General features: G+C 38.8%; 2 protein-coding genes across 8 annotated transcripts in view; one reads left to right on the top strand and one right to left on the bottom strand.

Annotated features, from left to right (window-relative positions):
* Positions 1 to 711: 711 nt before the first annotated feature.
* LOC128776989 (heat shock cognate 71 kDa protein-like) lies at positions 712 to 1,349 on the top strand. The gene has a single exon (XM_053902010.1). The coding sequence runs from the start codon at positions 712 to 714 to the stop codon at positions 1,114 to 1,116; it is 405 nt and encodes a 134-aa protein (XP_053757985.1). The 3' UTR covers positions 1,117 to 1,349.
* Positions 1,350 to 2,283: 934 nt separating this feature from the next.
* TBC1D4 (TBC1 domain family member 4) overlaps positions 2,284 to 17,139 on the bottom strand; it is a 188,504-nt gene continuing 173,648 nt past the window's right edge. For all 7 annotated transcript variants that reach the window (XM_053898034.1, XM_053898059.1, XM_053898149.1 and 4 more), the window contains 4 exons: positions 12,673 to 12,832; positions 9,974 to 10,143; positions 7,396 to 7,572; positions 2,284 to 4,851 (listed from right to left, as the gene is read on the bottom strand). In XM_053898034.1, the coding sequence (XP_053754009.1) occupies positions 4,618 to 4,851; positions 7,396 to 7,572; positions 9,974 to 10,143; positions 12,673 to 12,832 (741 nt within the window). In that variant the 3' untranslated portion in view covers positions 2,284 to 4,617. The remainder of the gene's footprint in view (positions 4,852 to 7,395; positions 7,573 to 9,973; positions 10,144 to 12,672; positions 12,833 to 17,139) is intronic.

Below are 17,139 nucleotides of genomic sequence, written 5' to 3'. Positions count from 1 at the left end.
GATAGTAAATAAAATGTTTAGTTCAAACCAAACTTTTTTTTTATTGTTTTATATTGTTTTTATCAAGGAGGATCAACACTGACTCTGTTCTTTCATGCCACCAATTGTGCTATGCAGTGTTGATGGAGATTACCAGGATATCTGAGACAAAACATGGATTGGGGAAAAGGCTGTGGCAACACAGAGCCTACTTGGGATTCTCTCTCTCCCCCACCCCCATGCTCTTTTTCTCCCTCTCTCTCAAAATAAACTTTAAAAAAAGAGGAATGTGTTGTGATTTGAGAAATACACCATCCTTTCTCATTCATCTCTTGTGTAACACAAACTAGTCACCTATGCCTGGCTCTTCTAGACTCAGGTCAAGCAACACTTACCCCATGCTCCCGATGCTGCTGGTCACTCCTGTCCAGGCTGATTGAAATGATTCTCATCTCAATGAGTCCCCTTGCCACTAGACTGCAAGCACATCAAGGGCAAGGGCTGTATCTTCTCCACCTCTGAATACTCAGCATCTAGCTTGGCTTACAGAAACTATTTATTAAATGAATAAATAGAAGTGTCAGAACCAAGACACAGATCTAAAACTTCTCACCTTAAATCTAGTGCTTTTTCAATATATCACAGCTAATATGGGTGACATATTGTGGTAGAGAACTAAATCCTTCAGATGACAGATTTCCTAATCTAGCACAGTGAAAACAAATTGATGAAATGATTATAAAATGGGTAAGTGAGGAAGCTGAGAAGTACAAAGCTGAAGATGAGAAGCAGCGAGACAAGGTGTCCTCCAAGAATTCCCTTGAATCTTACGCATTCAATATGAAAGCAACTGTCGAAGATGAAAAGCTTCAGGGTAAAATCAACGATGAGGACAAACAGAAGATTCTGGACAAGTGTAATGAGATCATCAACTGGCTGGATAAGAACCAGACTGCAGAAAAAGAAGAATTCGAGCATCAGCAGAAAGAGCTGGAGAAGGTCTGCAATCCCATCATTACGAAGCTGTACCAGAGTGCAGGAGGCATGCCTGGAGGAATGCCTGGAGGCTTCCCTGGTGGTGGAGCTCCCCCCTCTGGTGGTGCCTCCTCCGGGCCCACCATTGAAGAGGTTGATTAAGCCAACCTGAGCATAGGTCTAGCATTGTTCCACACAAAACATTTGAAGGACCCAAATTTGTAGCAAATTCCATGGCAGTGAAGTTGAGCTGCTATAGTTAATAAAACTGGGCATTCTTGATACTTGAATATGGAATATGTGCACAAGGAAAGGAAATACAACATTGCACTTTATAAGCACTGTATTGTTAAGTGGAAAATGCAATGTCTTAAATAAAACTGTATTTAAAATTGGCACCAAAAAAAAAAAATAAAATAAAATAAAATAAAATGGGTAAGTGAACATGGACAATAAGAGACCGTACTATGTAAGCCTACAGGACACTCAAAGAGTTGGCTACAATAATCCAAGACATCTAAAAATTTTAGTCCTAAAGTTAACAAGAAGATCCAGTGTCCTTTGTACTGGATTACAAACATACTTGAGAATATTCTGAAGATATATATTATATGTGACCACATTCAAATCATATCCATCAATAAGTATTCTTAATTATTTGGAAGCTAATCCAATTTTTAAAAAATTGTATTTTCTTATCCTCATTCTCTCCCTTGCTATCTGTGAGAGAGCATAGAAAACAAAAGGGGTAGAATGCAAATCTGTCAATGTGGTTGTCTTTTTCTTTTTATATTCTTCAAGAAAAGGCTTCTTTGGGAAAGAGGTTGAAAATTGGTAACCAACAATGGACTTTCATAAATATTTCTATAAATTACCTTTGTTATCTGATTCTTTTTTTTTTAATCGAGAGAGAGGGGGAGAGAGTGAGCAAGCGGGGGCGCGGAGAGAGAGAGAGAGGGAATTCTATGAGGGGCAGAGAGAGAGAGAAGCGGGGCTCACCTGAAGTGGGGCTCGTGTTCACTTCATGCAAGGCTCGTGCTCACCCAAAGCAGGGCTCATGCTCACCTGAAGTGGGCCTTGAGCTCATCCGATGCAGGGCTGGAGCTCACCCGGTGCTGGACTCGAACTCCCGAACCATGAGATCATGACCTGAGCCAAAGTCAGATGCTTAACCAACTGAGCCACCCAGGCGCCCTGTTGTCTGAAAAGAATTATCATGGAACCAATTTTAAGTAGCAATAATCCAGCCTATACAGATTTTGTAAAGAAATCTAACCAAGAGTATCATCTTTCCTACTACAAACAAAGGTAAAACCAATAAGCCAAGGAAACTGTAGCAATGTATTTATTGGAAATGAACTAGACATTACATTAACCGGATGAAGATGTAACAATACATAAAGCATAACTGGTGCAACATTTAAAAAATCACAAAAGAAAAAGAAAGTTCATTTTCGGAAAAAATACTGTATCCAAGACACCTAAATCTCTGAACACCATACATAATACAACTCATGACACTCTGAGTATCCAGAGTAAAATTAACTTTGAACTGAAAGGAAAAGTTTCTTTTCCCAATTTAAAGATTCTTTGGCTACCACCTGTATATAACACACATAAGGTAATTTCCATCACCAGACAGTAACTAGATGATATCTGTCCTATTCCTCACAGGAAAAACCTCACCTACAAATAGAGAAATTTGGGGGAATCCAAGAAACAAATCAGCTGAAAACCCCAACTTAATAGGGTACCTAGAATCAACATTTCCTAAAACTAGAAACTGTGTTAACTTTCCTAATAAGACTTTATTTTCTTTTTTAGAAAAACTGCCTGGATTAGAGGGCATGCTGATCTGTAACAGGAATCATTACATTTATACTAAGTAATGGTGTAAAGGCAGGGGGTTCAGATGTTTATCATCTGCTCTTCAAGGTTTTCCCAAACCTCGAGAGCTTTGCTCTTTCTCTACTCTATAATATACTGTAGCTTGTGTATAAAAAAAACCCCTCTGAAGAAAATTATCCTAGATAATCCACCTGTGATAAGTACTGCAAAAAGCAGTGATGATAAATATTGTTTGGAGAGGCAAAAATGCTGCATCAACTTTCAGAGGCACTATCATAGACTCATCTCAAATGGAGAACTGCAGGTGTGCTCTGAAAATTACTTTCCTTCCATATACCCAACATGCATGAATGTCCTCTATTAAGCTGTAGCCTGAGGAAGCTGGGAGTTCAAATGCAGAATTGTAGATCTTAGAAAGGGCCTGGTGCCACTTGTCACTTCTCTCCAGTGGCTTTCAACAGTTTATTCTCAAACATTTCACAATTCCCCCAAACTGTCACATACAAGGGAAAGATGATCAAGAGATTAGATTCTGTCCGTTGGCAACAACAATAAAAAATGTGTCAATATACGGGCTCCTGGGTGGCTCAATCGGTTAAGCGGCCGACTTTGGCTCAGGTCATGATCTCGCGGTCCGTGAGTTCGAGCCCCGCGTCGGGCTCTGTGCTGACAGCTCAGAGCCTGGAGCCTGTTTCGGATTCTGTGTCTCCCTCTCTCTGACCCTCCCCCGTTCATGCTCTGTCTCTCTCTGTCTCAAAAAATAAATAAATGCTAAAAAAAAATGTGTCAATACAGCATATTATCTTTAGAAAACCAATTATAATCGCATTTCCATATCTTTCACTGCAGGTAGAGAGAACTAAATTAGGAGTTCCCATTTGTGGGAAAATGCCAAATCCTTGTCACCAATTGTGGCACCAAGTAAAAGGGAGTCCATTCACAACTATAAGCAGTAATTTAAATTAAAAAAGTAGAAAGTTGATCTAGACAATTTAGGTCCTAAATTAAATTTTGGAAGCCTGATATTTTTAGTTTGAGTAATAATGCTGGTCTAATTTGCTAGAAAACTAGCAACATTCTTTTTCACCTTGAGCTGGGTGGGTAGACTCCACTATGATGTCTTGCTTTCTCCTTAACACACATCCAAAGTAATGCCTCGCCTGACTCAAAATGCATGTAGACACAACATGCTAGTTGGCACAAAGCTGGCAGGGGAGGAAGGCCCCCACCTTCCTGAAAAATCCATAGGAGCATGATTGGCAATCAGATATACATAATGTCAGTAGATTTTAAGACAGATATACATAAAGTTACACAAATGTTTCTACCTCTCCACCACTGAGTGAAACATGCTGCTCTTTGGAGAAAAAAATACATTCATTTTTTTCAAGTATATTTCAATATACAAAGATGCTCTAAGCTTTGTTTCACTACAAAGACAAAATGATTTCACATATGTCCAAGGGGAATTTCATTTTAACTTCCCTTTGGTGGGGGTTTCATGAAGTTCTGATTTAAAAAAATTCACTAAATATACATCTACTCTTTTGATCTGAAAGCATGAACTGTTTGTGTCCATTTTATATATATGTACATAGTCAACAACAACAACAGAAAAAACCAGTCTACATATGTACAATGGCTTAGGATTGGCGTACTCTAGTAAGACCGAGGTCCACCAGCTAGGACACGGGTGCAGCACCAGACTCAAGTGGTTCTGTCAGCTCTGGTGTCCAGCGCTGGGCCAGCAGCACACAGACTCTTCCCTTCCTCTCCGTTCTGAGAGCATGTTCTGCTGAGAGGGCACTTCTTCAGTTATGGCTTGTTTCCTGTCTTGGCTTTGTTGTTAGGGTTGCAGTTGAGGTCCCTCAGCAGAAATTCACAATTGGCGAGCGCATCGGTGGGCAGCAGCTTCCGGATCTGCTCCACTGTCTTTTGATAAGCCATTTTCTCTTGTTCCAGAGTCCGGATTAAAGACTTCATTTTGGTCTCTCTGGTCAAAAGGTTTTCCAGATTGGATTCCAAGGTCTGGATTTTAGCATGGGCTAACTGTTTGGGGGAAAGGAAAAACAATGCAAATTCTTCCAAATCAAAAATCTGAAGACTCTGGTTCCTCATCAGACCAGCATCCCGACCTTACATGTATTAACCAATCATATCATATTACTTAATGAATAAAATAGTATGTGAAACAAATACTTTGAAACCCTTCATGAAATGGATATTTTTCAATTGCTCTAAAATAAAACTGTAGTACCAACAAAATACATCTCATTTCACTGAATACACCAAAATGCAGTATTAAATCAGCATCCTACAGTGGCAGGGCCACTGGAGTGAGTGGGATCTGGATGAAGGAGAAAAAGGAGATTCCTGATGCTTCCTGGAGGTGCTAAAAGAGGCTTTTCACCCTCTGACTAGAAATATAGGGTTTTCTAAACACATACTTTGGATCCTATCAGTTTCAATTGGTGTCAGGGGTTCCCACCTAACTTGGGAACCAAGACGGGATAATGATATTTAACTGTCAATGAGAAAGTCTGTGGAGCACCACCTGGGTGACTCAGTTGGTTGAGCATCCAGTTTCAGCTTAGGTAATCATCTTGTGGATCGTGAGTTCAAGCCCCATGTAGGGTTCTGTGCTGACAGCTCAGAGCCTGGAGCCTGGTTCAGATTCTGTGACTCACTCTCTCTCTGCCCCTCCCCTGCTCATGCTCTCTCTCTCTCTCTCTCTCTCTCTCTCTCCCCCCCTCTCAAAAATAAATAAACATCAAAAAAAGAAAAAAAGAAAAAGTCTGTAACCATTAATAAAAGTCATTATAGGGATGTCTGGGTGGCTCAGCCATTTAAGCATCTGACTCTGGATTTTGGCTCAAATCATGGTCTCACTGTACGGGATGGAGCCCTGCATCAGGCTCCATACTGACAGCACAGAGCCTGCTTGGGATTCTCTTTCTCCTTCTGCCCTTCCCCCACTCGCACATGTGCACTCTCTCAAAATAAATAAATAAACTTTTTTTTTAAAAGTCATTATAAAATGGGTCCAAACCCACTTTCCCTAATAAGGAAGTGCTCAATTAATCACCATTGAAGCATCGAGTAATAATATTTTCTTTTTTAAAGTAGACAATGTTGTCTCTTTCTTTGAATAGGCATATAATTTTCTGTAGGCAGAGGCTAATGGAAGATGAAGTGAACGAAGTCAGTGTTCCTATTCTTGGAGCAATTACTCTAGAGACTCCTCATTTTTAAAAAAATTTTAATGTTAATTTTGAGATAAAGAGAGACACAGAGCAAGCAGAGGAAGGGCAGAAAGAGAGAGGAGGATACAGAATCTGAAGCAGGCTCCAGGCTCTGAGCTGTCAGCACAGAGTCCAACATGGGGCTCGAACCCATGAACTGCGAGATCATGACCTGAGCTGAAGTTGGATGCTTAACTGACTGCACCACCCAGACAGCCAAGAGATCCCTCATTTCTAAGGCTTTCTCTCCTAGTCATTCTTGTCAGGGGACTCACATATAGAAACAGAGTTTTAGTGGTCTCTAGTTTGGGGACAGGTGTCATTCTGGAAAATGGGGGGTAAACAGAAACCAAGGAGCCATGAGACGCTTAAGCTCCAACTCTGAACACATTTTCCCCCACCCCTCAGAAGGTTCTCCTTCTAACCTCCCCTCCACCAATCACTCTCAAACCCTGCCCCTCAGGGCTTGGCTATACAGCACTTATCATACAAGTTACAGGTGCAGAATATTAGTTTATACTAACTTGCTTATTGCATTTGTAAATATACATTTATAAATACATATATAGTATTTTATATTCCCAAATAATTGTAAACTTGATGGCAGGGACTATGTGTTACATGTTTTCATTCAATTCTCTTGAAAATGCTTCCTTTTCTTTCCATTTCACTGAGTTTTACTCTAGACAATTTCCACTGCAAATCATTTCTGCAAATGATTTCTAGCTGATCTCCACACCTTCTCTCCCCATTCAAATGTGTCCTCATCAAGGTTTCCACACTGATCTTTTGAAAGTACAGTTCAAAAACCCTGAGAGATTTCCTTCTCAGCAGGATTAAAACCATGCTCCTCTGTTTGACACTGAAAGTTATCTACAGTTCTGCCTCCATCACATTCATCCCATCTCTCCCGCACATAAACCTTAGACCCCAAGATTACTCTGCTGCTCTGCCCCGTCTTCCTCATTCATACCAACCCCCCCATTCATTTCTCCCACCAATCCCTCAGGTCCAGCTCAAGCCCCAAGGCCTCCAGAGCTCTCCCAATTCCCCATATTCAACCCCTCCTCCCCTGAATGTAGCCAAATAGGTGCAACACCCTATAGGTATTTAACCAGATTCTGCCTAGAATTGTCATTTAATATTTTGTGAGTGTAAAATTTCTCTCCCAAGTGATTTTGAAGTTTATATGGGCATCTGTAGCCCCCAGAACACTTGGACGCAGTCTGCCACACAGACCCTCTGTCAGCAATGGTTCACTCTATGTCACATCTCTGCCATTCCTGGTATATCGTTCTGTGCATGGAGGAGGCAGTCAAGTGCTTTTTTGATCAAATCTTTATATCCTTACCTGCAACTTTTCTAGGAGGTCCATGTTTTGTCTTTTCAGTTGGTTATTGGCCCTCTCCAGCTTTTCCAAAGGTTCACTATCCTCACAGGCGTATGAGGATTCCTGAAGCTCATCCTGCAGCACGTGGTATTCCACCTCATATGCATGTAACTGTTTAGAAATGTCCATCTCAAAAACCTGCCATGAAAACACAATGGGTTCATCTGGCTTTTAGTATGGATACCAAAATACAGTCTGTGTATCTGGGGTACTTCACATAGATTTCCAAGTGCTTACTAATGAAGAATAATATGGCATATCAAAAGGAAGAAAAACAGATATGACTGTCTATATAATGACAAATGGATTATTTCTACACAATTGAAACATTCTCATAATGAGGCCAAGACGATAGAATAAGTTAATGTTTAAGGGTGTTTTGCAACTAAAATATACATAATCCAGTTACTCTCCAAAAATGTAGCATACCAGATACAACATTAGTTACTGGGTAATTCTTACCTATGTGAGAGATAATCTTTGCTGATTCTTACCTCTGTTAGAGATAATCTATGCAAAATTGCATAGGGTATTTCTATAATAAAGAAACCAAAAATACTTCTAGTTACTTGTGAATGGGGTAGACAGGTCTTACACTAAATGTCTTCATCCATTTGCTAATCCTTGTAGGCCTCTATGCATCTCATATTCTACCACACAGAGAATCTTCATAATTGCATTCCCTGAGCACTGCACAGAGCTGTAGGGTTTAATCGGGGCTGCCTCTGCTCTCCCATATCGCCACCCCACAGCAAGACAGTTTGCTTAGAAGTCAGTGGATGGGTAATGGCTCCTTAGTCTAAACTTGCAAGGGAAGGGAGGCAGCAGCTGCCATTTAAGCAATGGTGTCTACACTAACACTGTGGGGAGAAAAGAAACCACAACAAACCTGATTTATTTATCCTACCATGATCAGAGATACTCAAATATTAGAATTTAAATGGGTTGTCTAGACAACCTGGTCATCCCTCTCAAACAAGTATCAGTTTTTCCCTACCTAGTGGGAAATCATGGACACAAGGGACTGTTGCACAACCATTAAAAATGATAGCATGGATCTATATTTATTGGTATGGAAAAAGAGAGGTTGTAATTTGCCCAATGTGACAGAGCTAGTAGGTGGCAGGGCACAAGAACAAGATGTCAAACTCCCTTTCTCTTGCTCTAAACCCTTTTATTGGCCATCCCAAGTGCCTCTAGGAAAGTGGTAAACTTTATCAATACTCATAAAGCATTACTGCTTTATCTACAAATCTGAAGCTTGGTCATGCCATCTGAGTAACATCAATATACAACTACCACTTAACCTAGTCCCTGTGAAGAGCCAGGACTAGATACATGGTGTGCTGATTACTCTCCATTTGCTTCCCAGATCCAATTCTCTGCCCTCATCTATTCTGCTGGACCTGGGAGAAAGACCCTTGGGACCTGCATCTCCCTTTCACACCTCCTTTTCTGCTTGCTTCTGGTTGGGTATGGCCCAGGAGAGCAGCTACAGGAAATCAGAAAGAGGAGGAGAGGTTGTATTTCTTCCTTGCTGCTTCCTTGCCTGGCTCACCAAAAGTACAAAAGCTCCAGAAACTCCTCCTGCATAGTTCCAGCACTTACTGGGCCTAAAAACACTATTAGATCCTTCCTCTGCCCCCTCAACACCAGAATATCAACAGCTTCCCTCTGTCACTAGCTCCTGAGCACCTGGACAGCCATACTTGGTTCTCTTAACCCTGCCGAAACCTCTGTAAGTTGGTAGCTTTGTTTGAATCATTAAAGACCGTTTCCTGCAAGGGACCCTAATTAATACATGAAGTCTCATTTAAGCTTCGTAAAACCTCTCAGATCAGTATTGACCTATTTGAGAAGTAAGAATACTAGGGTTCAGAAGATTAGGGAGATGTGTACAAGCCCACCAACTAATAAAAAAGCTAGAGGCTGACGTAAGTCCAATACTAATTCCAAAGCCTAGGCTCTTGCCACATGTACTCCTTATACATCTTACTTTTTTTTTTTTTTTCGAGAAAGAAAGGGGGTGAGGGGCTGAGGAAGAGGGAGAGAAAGAATCCCAAGCAGACCCCATGCCCAGTGCAGAGCCCTACATGGGGCTCGATCTCACGACTGCAAGATCATGACCTGAGCCAAAATCAAGAGCAGGATGCTCAACCAACTGAGCCACCCAGGCACCCCCATGTACTCCTTATATATTTAAGTAAGTCTCATTTTTATTTTATTTATTTACTTATTTATTTAGTCAGTCTTCCTAACTGTGTCAGCTCTGTCTTCAGTCTTACCATTGGTCTAAATTGAGATTCACCAAACACTTCTTATGTAGCACTGAACCACTTTTCCTGTGCATAGCCACACAGGCAGTTTCACAATGTAGAAACTTCACAATAATCTCACTTCCAAATAAAATAAATCTGATGAAATAAAAAAAAAATCTATCAAGCAAATCTAAGTCTTTATACTAAAGCATTTTTAATATATATTTAGTAGAGAAACTGCTGAATGATCTTATATCTTGCCTTTATCATTTTAATCATACCTGGGTAATAATTTTTTCCATTTCAGATGTATTCATATCAGGTAGCGTGGTTTTAAGAAACTCGACAATACTTTCAAAGTTCTCACATTCCATTATAAGTGTCTCCTGGCTGCTCAGCAGACTAAGCGCAACCTTAAATATAACTTCAGTTCCCTGAAGAAAAATAATATCTAAAAAAAAAGACATACGATTTTCATGATCAAAATTATGCATCCACTATTGTAAAAAGTACACTCTTTGTGTTAATGGATTGTTGTGTTTCTTGTGGTGGTGTTGTTTTTAATGCAGTGGAATCACGGAATATTCTACAAAAGAATATGGTCAAAATCACCTAGATTAAAAAAATATATATGACTGAAACCAACAAACAGATGTTTACCTATTCTTCTTACTTCTTTAGGAATGTCAGATAAGGCCAGAGAAAAAGGTTAATTATATATCTCTTTGTCTACGTATTTATAATTTTTATTATTTATTTATTTATTTTTAAATGTCTGTTTATTTTTGAGAGAGAGACAGACAGAGCATGAGCGGGGAGGGGCGGAGAGAGAGGGAGACACAGAATCTGAAGCAGGCTCCAGGCTCCAAGATGTCAGCACAGAGCCCAAGGTGGGGCTCAAACCCACGGACTGTGAGATCATGACCTAAGCTGAAGTTGGATGCTTAACCAACTGAGCCACCCAGGTGCCCCTATGTATTTATAATTTTTAGTGGCAAATTTAGTGGAGACTAGGTAAGCCTAAAGATGTTTATTCAACTGATACTTCAATTTTGCTTCCCAAGACTATTACAAAAACAAATCAGCATAACCAATTAGTACTATTTAAATTCTTATTACCATAATAAAAAAGTAAATGCACCATCCACATACAATTAAACCTATATTAGAGCAGGAAATTAAAAAAAAAAACTTTAAAAGAAAAATCAAAAGTAATATATAACCTAAATCAGAAGTGAAAAAGAAAAAAAAAGAAAACCTACCCTAACTCTGAACTCTGCTTCCTAACAAATACAAACAGGCAATAGTTTTGAAAGTACCAGATATTTCTATATGAAAGGTTCAATCTTTGCCACTCTGGAATCAGTAATATGTAATAAGCAAGGGAGTCCTTAGAAAACAGGGAACTGTGACTTTGGCTCATGCATCTTTCCCTTTCCTGACTACGTCTATTCTCTACTAAATTCAAAGAAAAGGACTGAGCAGCTACTGCAGAGCTGACAGCATCAGTCATATTTTCATTGCAAAAAAAAAAAAAAAAAAAGACCTGGGGAGGTTTGTTTCTTGAGCTCTGATATCACATTCCCAAGGGTAAGTCAAAGAGAGATGCTTTCAAACATTGTTTTATCACTTTGATTTGGTAAATTATTCTGAGAAGAAAAAATATATAGATCCTAAGAAGAATATATATATAAAATGAATGAGAGGATTTTAAAAGACCCAAAAATAGGAACCCAACCCCTACCCAAAAACTAAACTGGAGAGAAGCAATCAAGTATTTCAATAAAGAAGAGAAATTTGGTGACCATTTGATTCTGCACATCTTCATTTTTCTCTTTTGCTGCACTTTGTCCAAAGACCATATTACACTAATGCACTGTTTAACTTTTTAAACCACAGCCCCCAATAAGAAAGAAACTATATACTGTAATCTGATGCATGTGTACATATTACACATATATCTTCAAAACTGAAGCTTATCCAAACATTTTTCTTACCATTTGATATCCTCTGATATTTTCGTTGTATTCCATTTTCACTCATTTTTTTTCTAATACTGGTAATAATCTACAATTGGGCCAAATACAATTTGACAAAGAGCTCCAATTTAGCAAAGGCAAAGTTACAAATATCACCACGGATACAAGATAAGCAGAATGTAAAAATTGTAGGAGCTCTTTCTGGGGTCACAGAGGTCCTAAACATCTTTAAGAACAAACCTCTAATAAAGAGTTGTTTTTATTTATTTTTTATTTGTTTGCTTTTTAAATAATGGATTAGATAAACATAACTAAAGACTTTTGAATGGATTTAAGGGCCCCCAAAAGATGCATGAACCATGTCATACTCTCTTTTTATTCTTGGTGCCTAACAATGTGATGAAGCAGAAGGAACTCAGTAACTAGCCCCACGCCTTACTGGCCATGTTTGGTGCTGTTACCCTGAGCCACCCAGTCTTAGAGACTGATGCCAGTACTGCACTGGCATGGAAGGAGAGTCACTTAAGCAACAAAACAGGAGTTTCAGTTACCCTATTAACAAAATCAGACTGTCATTAGAAATCACACTGATATAAGTTACGTCCGTTGACTCAACCAGAAAACATGTTTCTCTCTGTTTTGAATTAGTGTTGAAGGAGATAATGGGGAAGTAAAAACAAAAATAAAAACTGAGCTAAGAAGCATGTGTATAAAAAATATGGAAAATGATACATAGTAAGTCCTTAGTTTGGATTAAAAAAAACTTCTTCACATTTTACTCAAATACAGGATCCAATTCTTCTTTCCCTTTAATTTCAATTTCATTTAAGACCAATATGATTTCAAACTACTCTCAGAAAAGAGCCAGGCAAATTTATTAAATTCCATTAGCAATTTGCTATTCTGTATAACACACGATAAAACAATCAGGCACCACACTGGGGAGAGGGATATTCCTTGGATTAACAACATTGTACCATTTGATCATAGGCATCTCTTACCAAAAACTCTGGCTACAAATCCTAGTGGAAACTGAGAGGCAAACAATGTGAGGAACCAGGGGGCAGCATAAAGACTGGGGCTGATTTCATTTTCTTCAAGATGATTGTAGAGATCTCTGTGATAGTCATGAAGGAGCCTGGACAACTGGTACATTTGAATCTAAAGTTAATTTGGAGAAGAAAAATAAAATATTATGCATTTATCTGTGCATAAAATACACTAACTTTAATTTTATTTACCCCAATATTTAATAACAAAGTCACACATATTCAATACATGAAAGTAGTTAGTATTTTATTTTTATTATGTTAAAGTTGATATTAAAGTCTAAGTTCACTTAACTGAGGTCATAAGGCAAGTCACTGAGAGTCCATCTGAGATGACTACACAGGTTTCTCTATCATATGTTTTTTGGTATCACATACATACATGGAAATGGTTGTTTTTCCTCATGTAGGAAGGCACTGCTTTTGGAATTTAATCAGAATTGCCCTGGCTTAGGACTCTCATGGAAGGTCTATTTCAATTTCAGACCAATTCCAGAAAAGCCTCCATTCTAAAGACTCTACATTTAGTTCAGAAGCAAAGTTTGTCTCTGTTTGCTGGGCCCAGCAGCTGAGTTACGATGGAGCTCTGGCTTCGACCCCACCAGGCAACGAGTGCTGCCAGGATGCTGCCTGGCTTAGAATGTTATGGAGGCAGAAGTTTGGGATAGGATTTCTAATATCCAAGGTATTCCAGCAGCATATTTTTTATGAAAAGGGGGATTAAAGCCAAAAGTGCTCTAGTATTAAAAGAAGAAATTATTTCATTCAGTTACTGGTTTATTATTGGTATTTTAAAAAACATTATAAAGGCAGAATTATAGCCTTTAAACTCATATGTCTGTGGTATCTAAAGGTAAGGCAGTAGCAAATAATCAACAAATTTGTGAAGTGTTTAAATTTTTATCCACACAGTAACATCCTGAGTAGTGGTTCCTTGATCAGTTATATCCGTTTGACATTTTAGTGTGAAATGTGTATGCTATTTTATTAAGTCTAGCACAACTCCTTTCACTAGACAATATCATCAAAATGTTACCCTCAGGTAGTTAGCTTTATAAAAACGCATCAAAATAACCGATTATATTGTGAATTCAACAGTTGTTTCCAGAGCACAAAACTAAAAATCAAAGTACTATATATAAATACGGAAAATTATTTGTTTGATCTTTATCAATAACACATATCTGTGGAAACTAAGGTCCCACACAAACTAAAAAGGACAGAAAGAGCCACAGGAAGTCATAGCTATGAAACACAGAGCTTAGCTGCAGTCAAACATAAAGGTTTACAAGAATGCGATTATTATCTCAGTCATGTTGAAAAAAATCATAGATTTCCCTGAGGCCATTTATAATTTAGAAACTAGACATCCTATGTTCCATCAATAGAAGAATTAGTATTTTGGCAGCACAAAAATCAAAGAAGTCTAATTAGCAGGATAGAGAGAAAGCATATTGGCAAAAGCATTCTGTTCTTGTTCTGTTAGGATTGTGACACAGAAGCAATACTTCAACGTTATTTTTTAAGAACCTTTTTCTTTTCTGCATTCTAAACCAGGAGATCGGAACATTTCTTCCATCAAGGTATATTTACATTAAATTTCTTCTGATAAAAGCAAATAAAAACATAATTCAATCTTCCTTTGAAGGAAACTTTAATAATAAAATGCCATCTGCTAAGAATAAGTAATTCTTCAGTTCTGCCATACAGATAACATGGCAACTCTTCCAATGGAAGATTTAGAGTCCGAGGAGGGAGATGTGGAGAGAGATGAGAAGGGTAGAGAAGATGGGGAGAGGGGAGAGCAAAGACGTCAGATAAAAGACACAATGCTTTTACACTCAACACAGAAAACTGCAGCCACAGAACGTAAGGAGACAAAGTTAAAAGAGACCTCAACTCCCTCATTTTGCGGATAAGGGAACCCAGGCCAAGAACCTGGAGTGTCCACGCTCACACTGTGCAGGTAACCAGAAATCCTACCAAGTGATCCATGCCCACTGCTGTTTCCACTTCTGAAAGTTACATTGATTGGATAAAAAAACACTTTCTGCTCCCGAAGGTGGAAAAGTGTTGTACCTCACTTACAGAGCAAAAAGATCTATTCTCCTGGAATAAGGTCCCCAATCTTGCAGGTTCTACAAATGCTGCCAAAGATTGAAACATCTTCATTGTCATAATTATGGACATAAAATATTTACTGGCAATTGCAAGTCATATAAATGTGTTAATCCAATTTACATGAATTCTTATGATACCAAACTGATGATTTTTTTAAATTGAAAACAACTGCATTTCTAAATTGAGAACTACATTTATTTATTTACTTACTTATTTATTTATTAGAAAGATCCCAAGCGGGGAAGAAGGTCAGAGACAGGGAGAGAGAAAGAGAGAAGAGGGAGAGAGAGAGAGAGGGACAGAGAGAGAGAGGGAGAGAGAGAATCCTAAGCAGGCTCCACACTCCGCACAGAGCCTGATGCTGGGCTTGTTCCCACGACCCTGGAATCATGACCTGAGTGGAAATCAGGTGGCAGAAGTTCAACTGACTGAGCCACCCAGGCACCCCCTGCATCTCTCTTTCCACTTAGGGACCTAAATCAAACACTACTCACAGGTACTTTCCATTCTTTAATATTTTTAATATTAGCTATCAAAACCTATTTCTGGAAATCAGAGCTACTTAATTCGTTACAAGGGCACCAATGCTTCCTATCCAGTATTAGATACCTTAGAAACAAAGTAAAAAATAAAACATTCCATTGTCGTTATTTGACTTGTGGCATGTTAACACACCTGTGAATAGTCATCAACTAGGAATCAAGTCACTATATTTATGGATCCTGATAAAGTCCCTTTATATGAACTCACATCTGAAAACCCAATGTTAAGAGGGAAACCCTATCTCCCTAGCAAAAATTTCATCTTAAAAAAGTAAAGAAGGGGTGCTTGGCACCTGGGTGGCTCAGTCAGTTAAGCCTCTGACTTCGGCTCAGGTCATGATTTCACAGCTTGTGGATTTGAGCCCCCTGTCGGGCTCTGTGCTGACAGCTCAGAGCCTGGCACCTGCTTCAGATTCTGTGTCTCCCTCTCTGCCCCTCCCCTGTTCATACTCTGTCTCTCTCTCACTCAAAAATGAATAAATGATAAAAAAAATTTTTTTAAGAAAACGAATCGCTTCCTCTCCATTGATCCTCTCAAGAAAATACCATTTACTGTAACATTCACAAGGTGAAAACCGAGTCCTTTTTTGCCTGTAGAATGGTAACTAAAATATTAAATGTAAAAACTGATCCTTAGGAACCAGGAAAAGAATATATTTTAAAAGCATTTTTAAAATATTTCACTTCTTATCTACAGCATGATATTATGACTAACAGATCTTGCCTACCTCATTTCAAAGGAGGAGAACTCTGACATTCCTCTCTTGAAAGTCTTCTTTTATATTTTTACTACTAAAAGCTTTAAATTGAAAGGTAGTGGCGGTTGGTGATATCATATCTATAGATAAAATTTAAACTGCTTGTTAGAAACCAATACACTAAGGAAAGGGGAATTTTAACTAGAAAGGAGAAATGTGTAGACAGGGAGTCCGAAATAGGTTGAAGACCACAGTGGGAGTGAGTACCCCGCTTAAAAGGACTAAAACAACTTAATGGTGCTTCTTCAGTGCATGCTAAGAAAAGCAGACCGAAAACTACCACTGACTTTGGGCACCTTTTCCTCTAGAAGGACCTATGTGACATAAAGATAAAGGAGGAGAGACCTGGTAAGTTCAAGAAGAAACATGACACAGATATGTGCCGCTGATGCACTCACAGTAAAATAAGGACATATTTTTAGATTTAAAAAAAAAAAAAGATTTGATTCTATTCAATTGACAGGTTGAGGAAAAGCGAATAAAGAAGACTTGATTCTTTCTCTATTTCCACTTGCAGACTTAGGGGAGAGAGACTTGAGTACCCACTACCTTTCTAGAATTGCTCATTTATTCACTTCAGGAACTTTATGGAAGAGTTTTTCTGCATATAGATGTCCTACTCTTACAGGTTTAGCAAAAGTACAAATCCCACATACTAAAACGTCAAAAGAAGCCTCTACGTTTATACTAATTCCAAGACAATGGGTCCAAATTTCTTTCAGTCTTTTCTAAAATTTGTTTTACTGTTTATTTATTTTTGAGAGAAAGAGAGAGAGGGAGAGTGCGAGTGGGGGAGGGGTAAAGAGAGAGACACACACAGAATCTGAAGCAGGCTCCAGGCTCCAAGATGTCAGCACAGAGCCCGACCTGGGGTTCAAACCCACGAATCACAAGATCATGGCCTGAGCCGAAGTCAGACGCTTAACTGAGCCACCCAGGCATTCCCAAATTTCTTTAAATCTTAACTGTAATGTAGAAGAGGGCTAATGCTACGATTT

The sequence above is a fragment of the Panthera pardus genome, unplaced genomic scaffold (genome assembly GCF_024362965.1).
Source record: "Panthera pardus isolate Hobbes unplaced genomic scaffold, ASM2436296v1 HiC_scaffold_1, whole genome shotgun sequence".
In the NCBI taxonomy this organism is placed as follows: domain Eukaryota; kingdom Metazoa; phylum Chordata; class Mammalia; order Carnivora; family Felidae; genus Panthera; species Panthera pardus.
The sequence above is the reverse complement of the archived record's forward strand: the minus strand, read 5'-3'. Positions and strand labels throughout refer to the sequence as shown.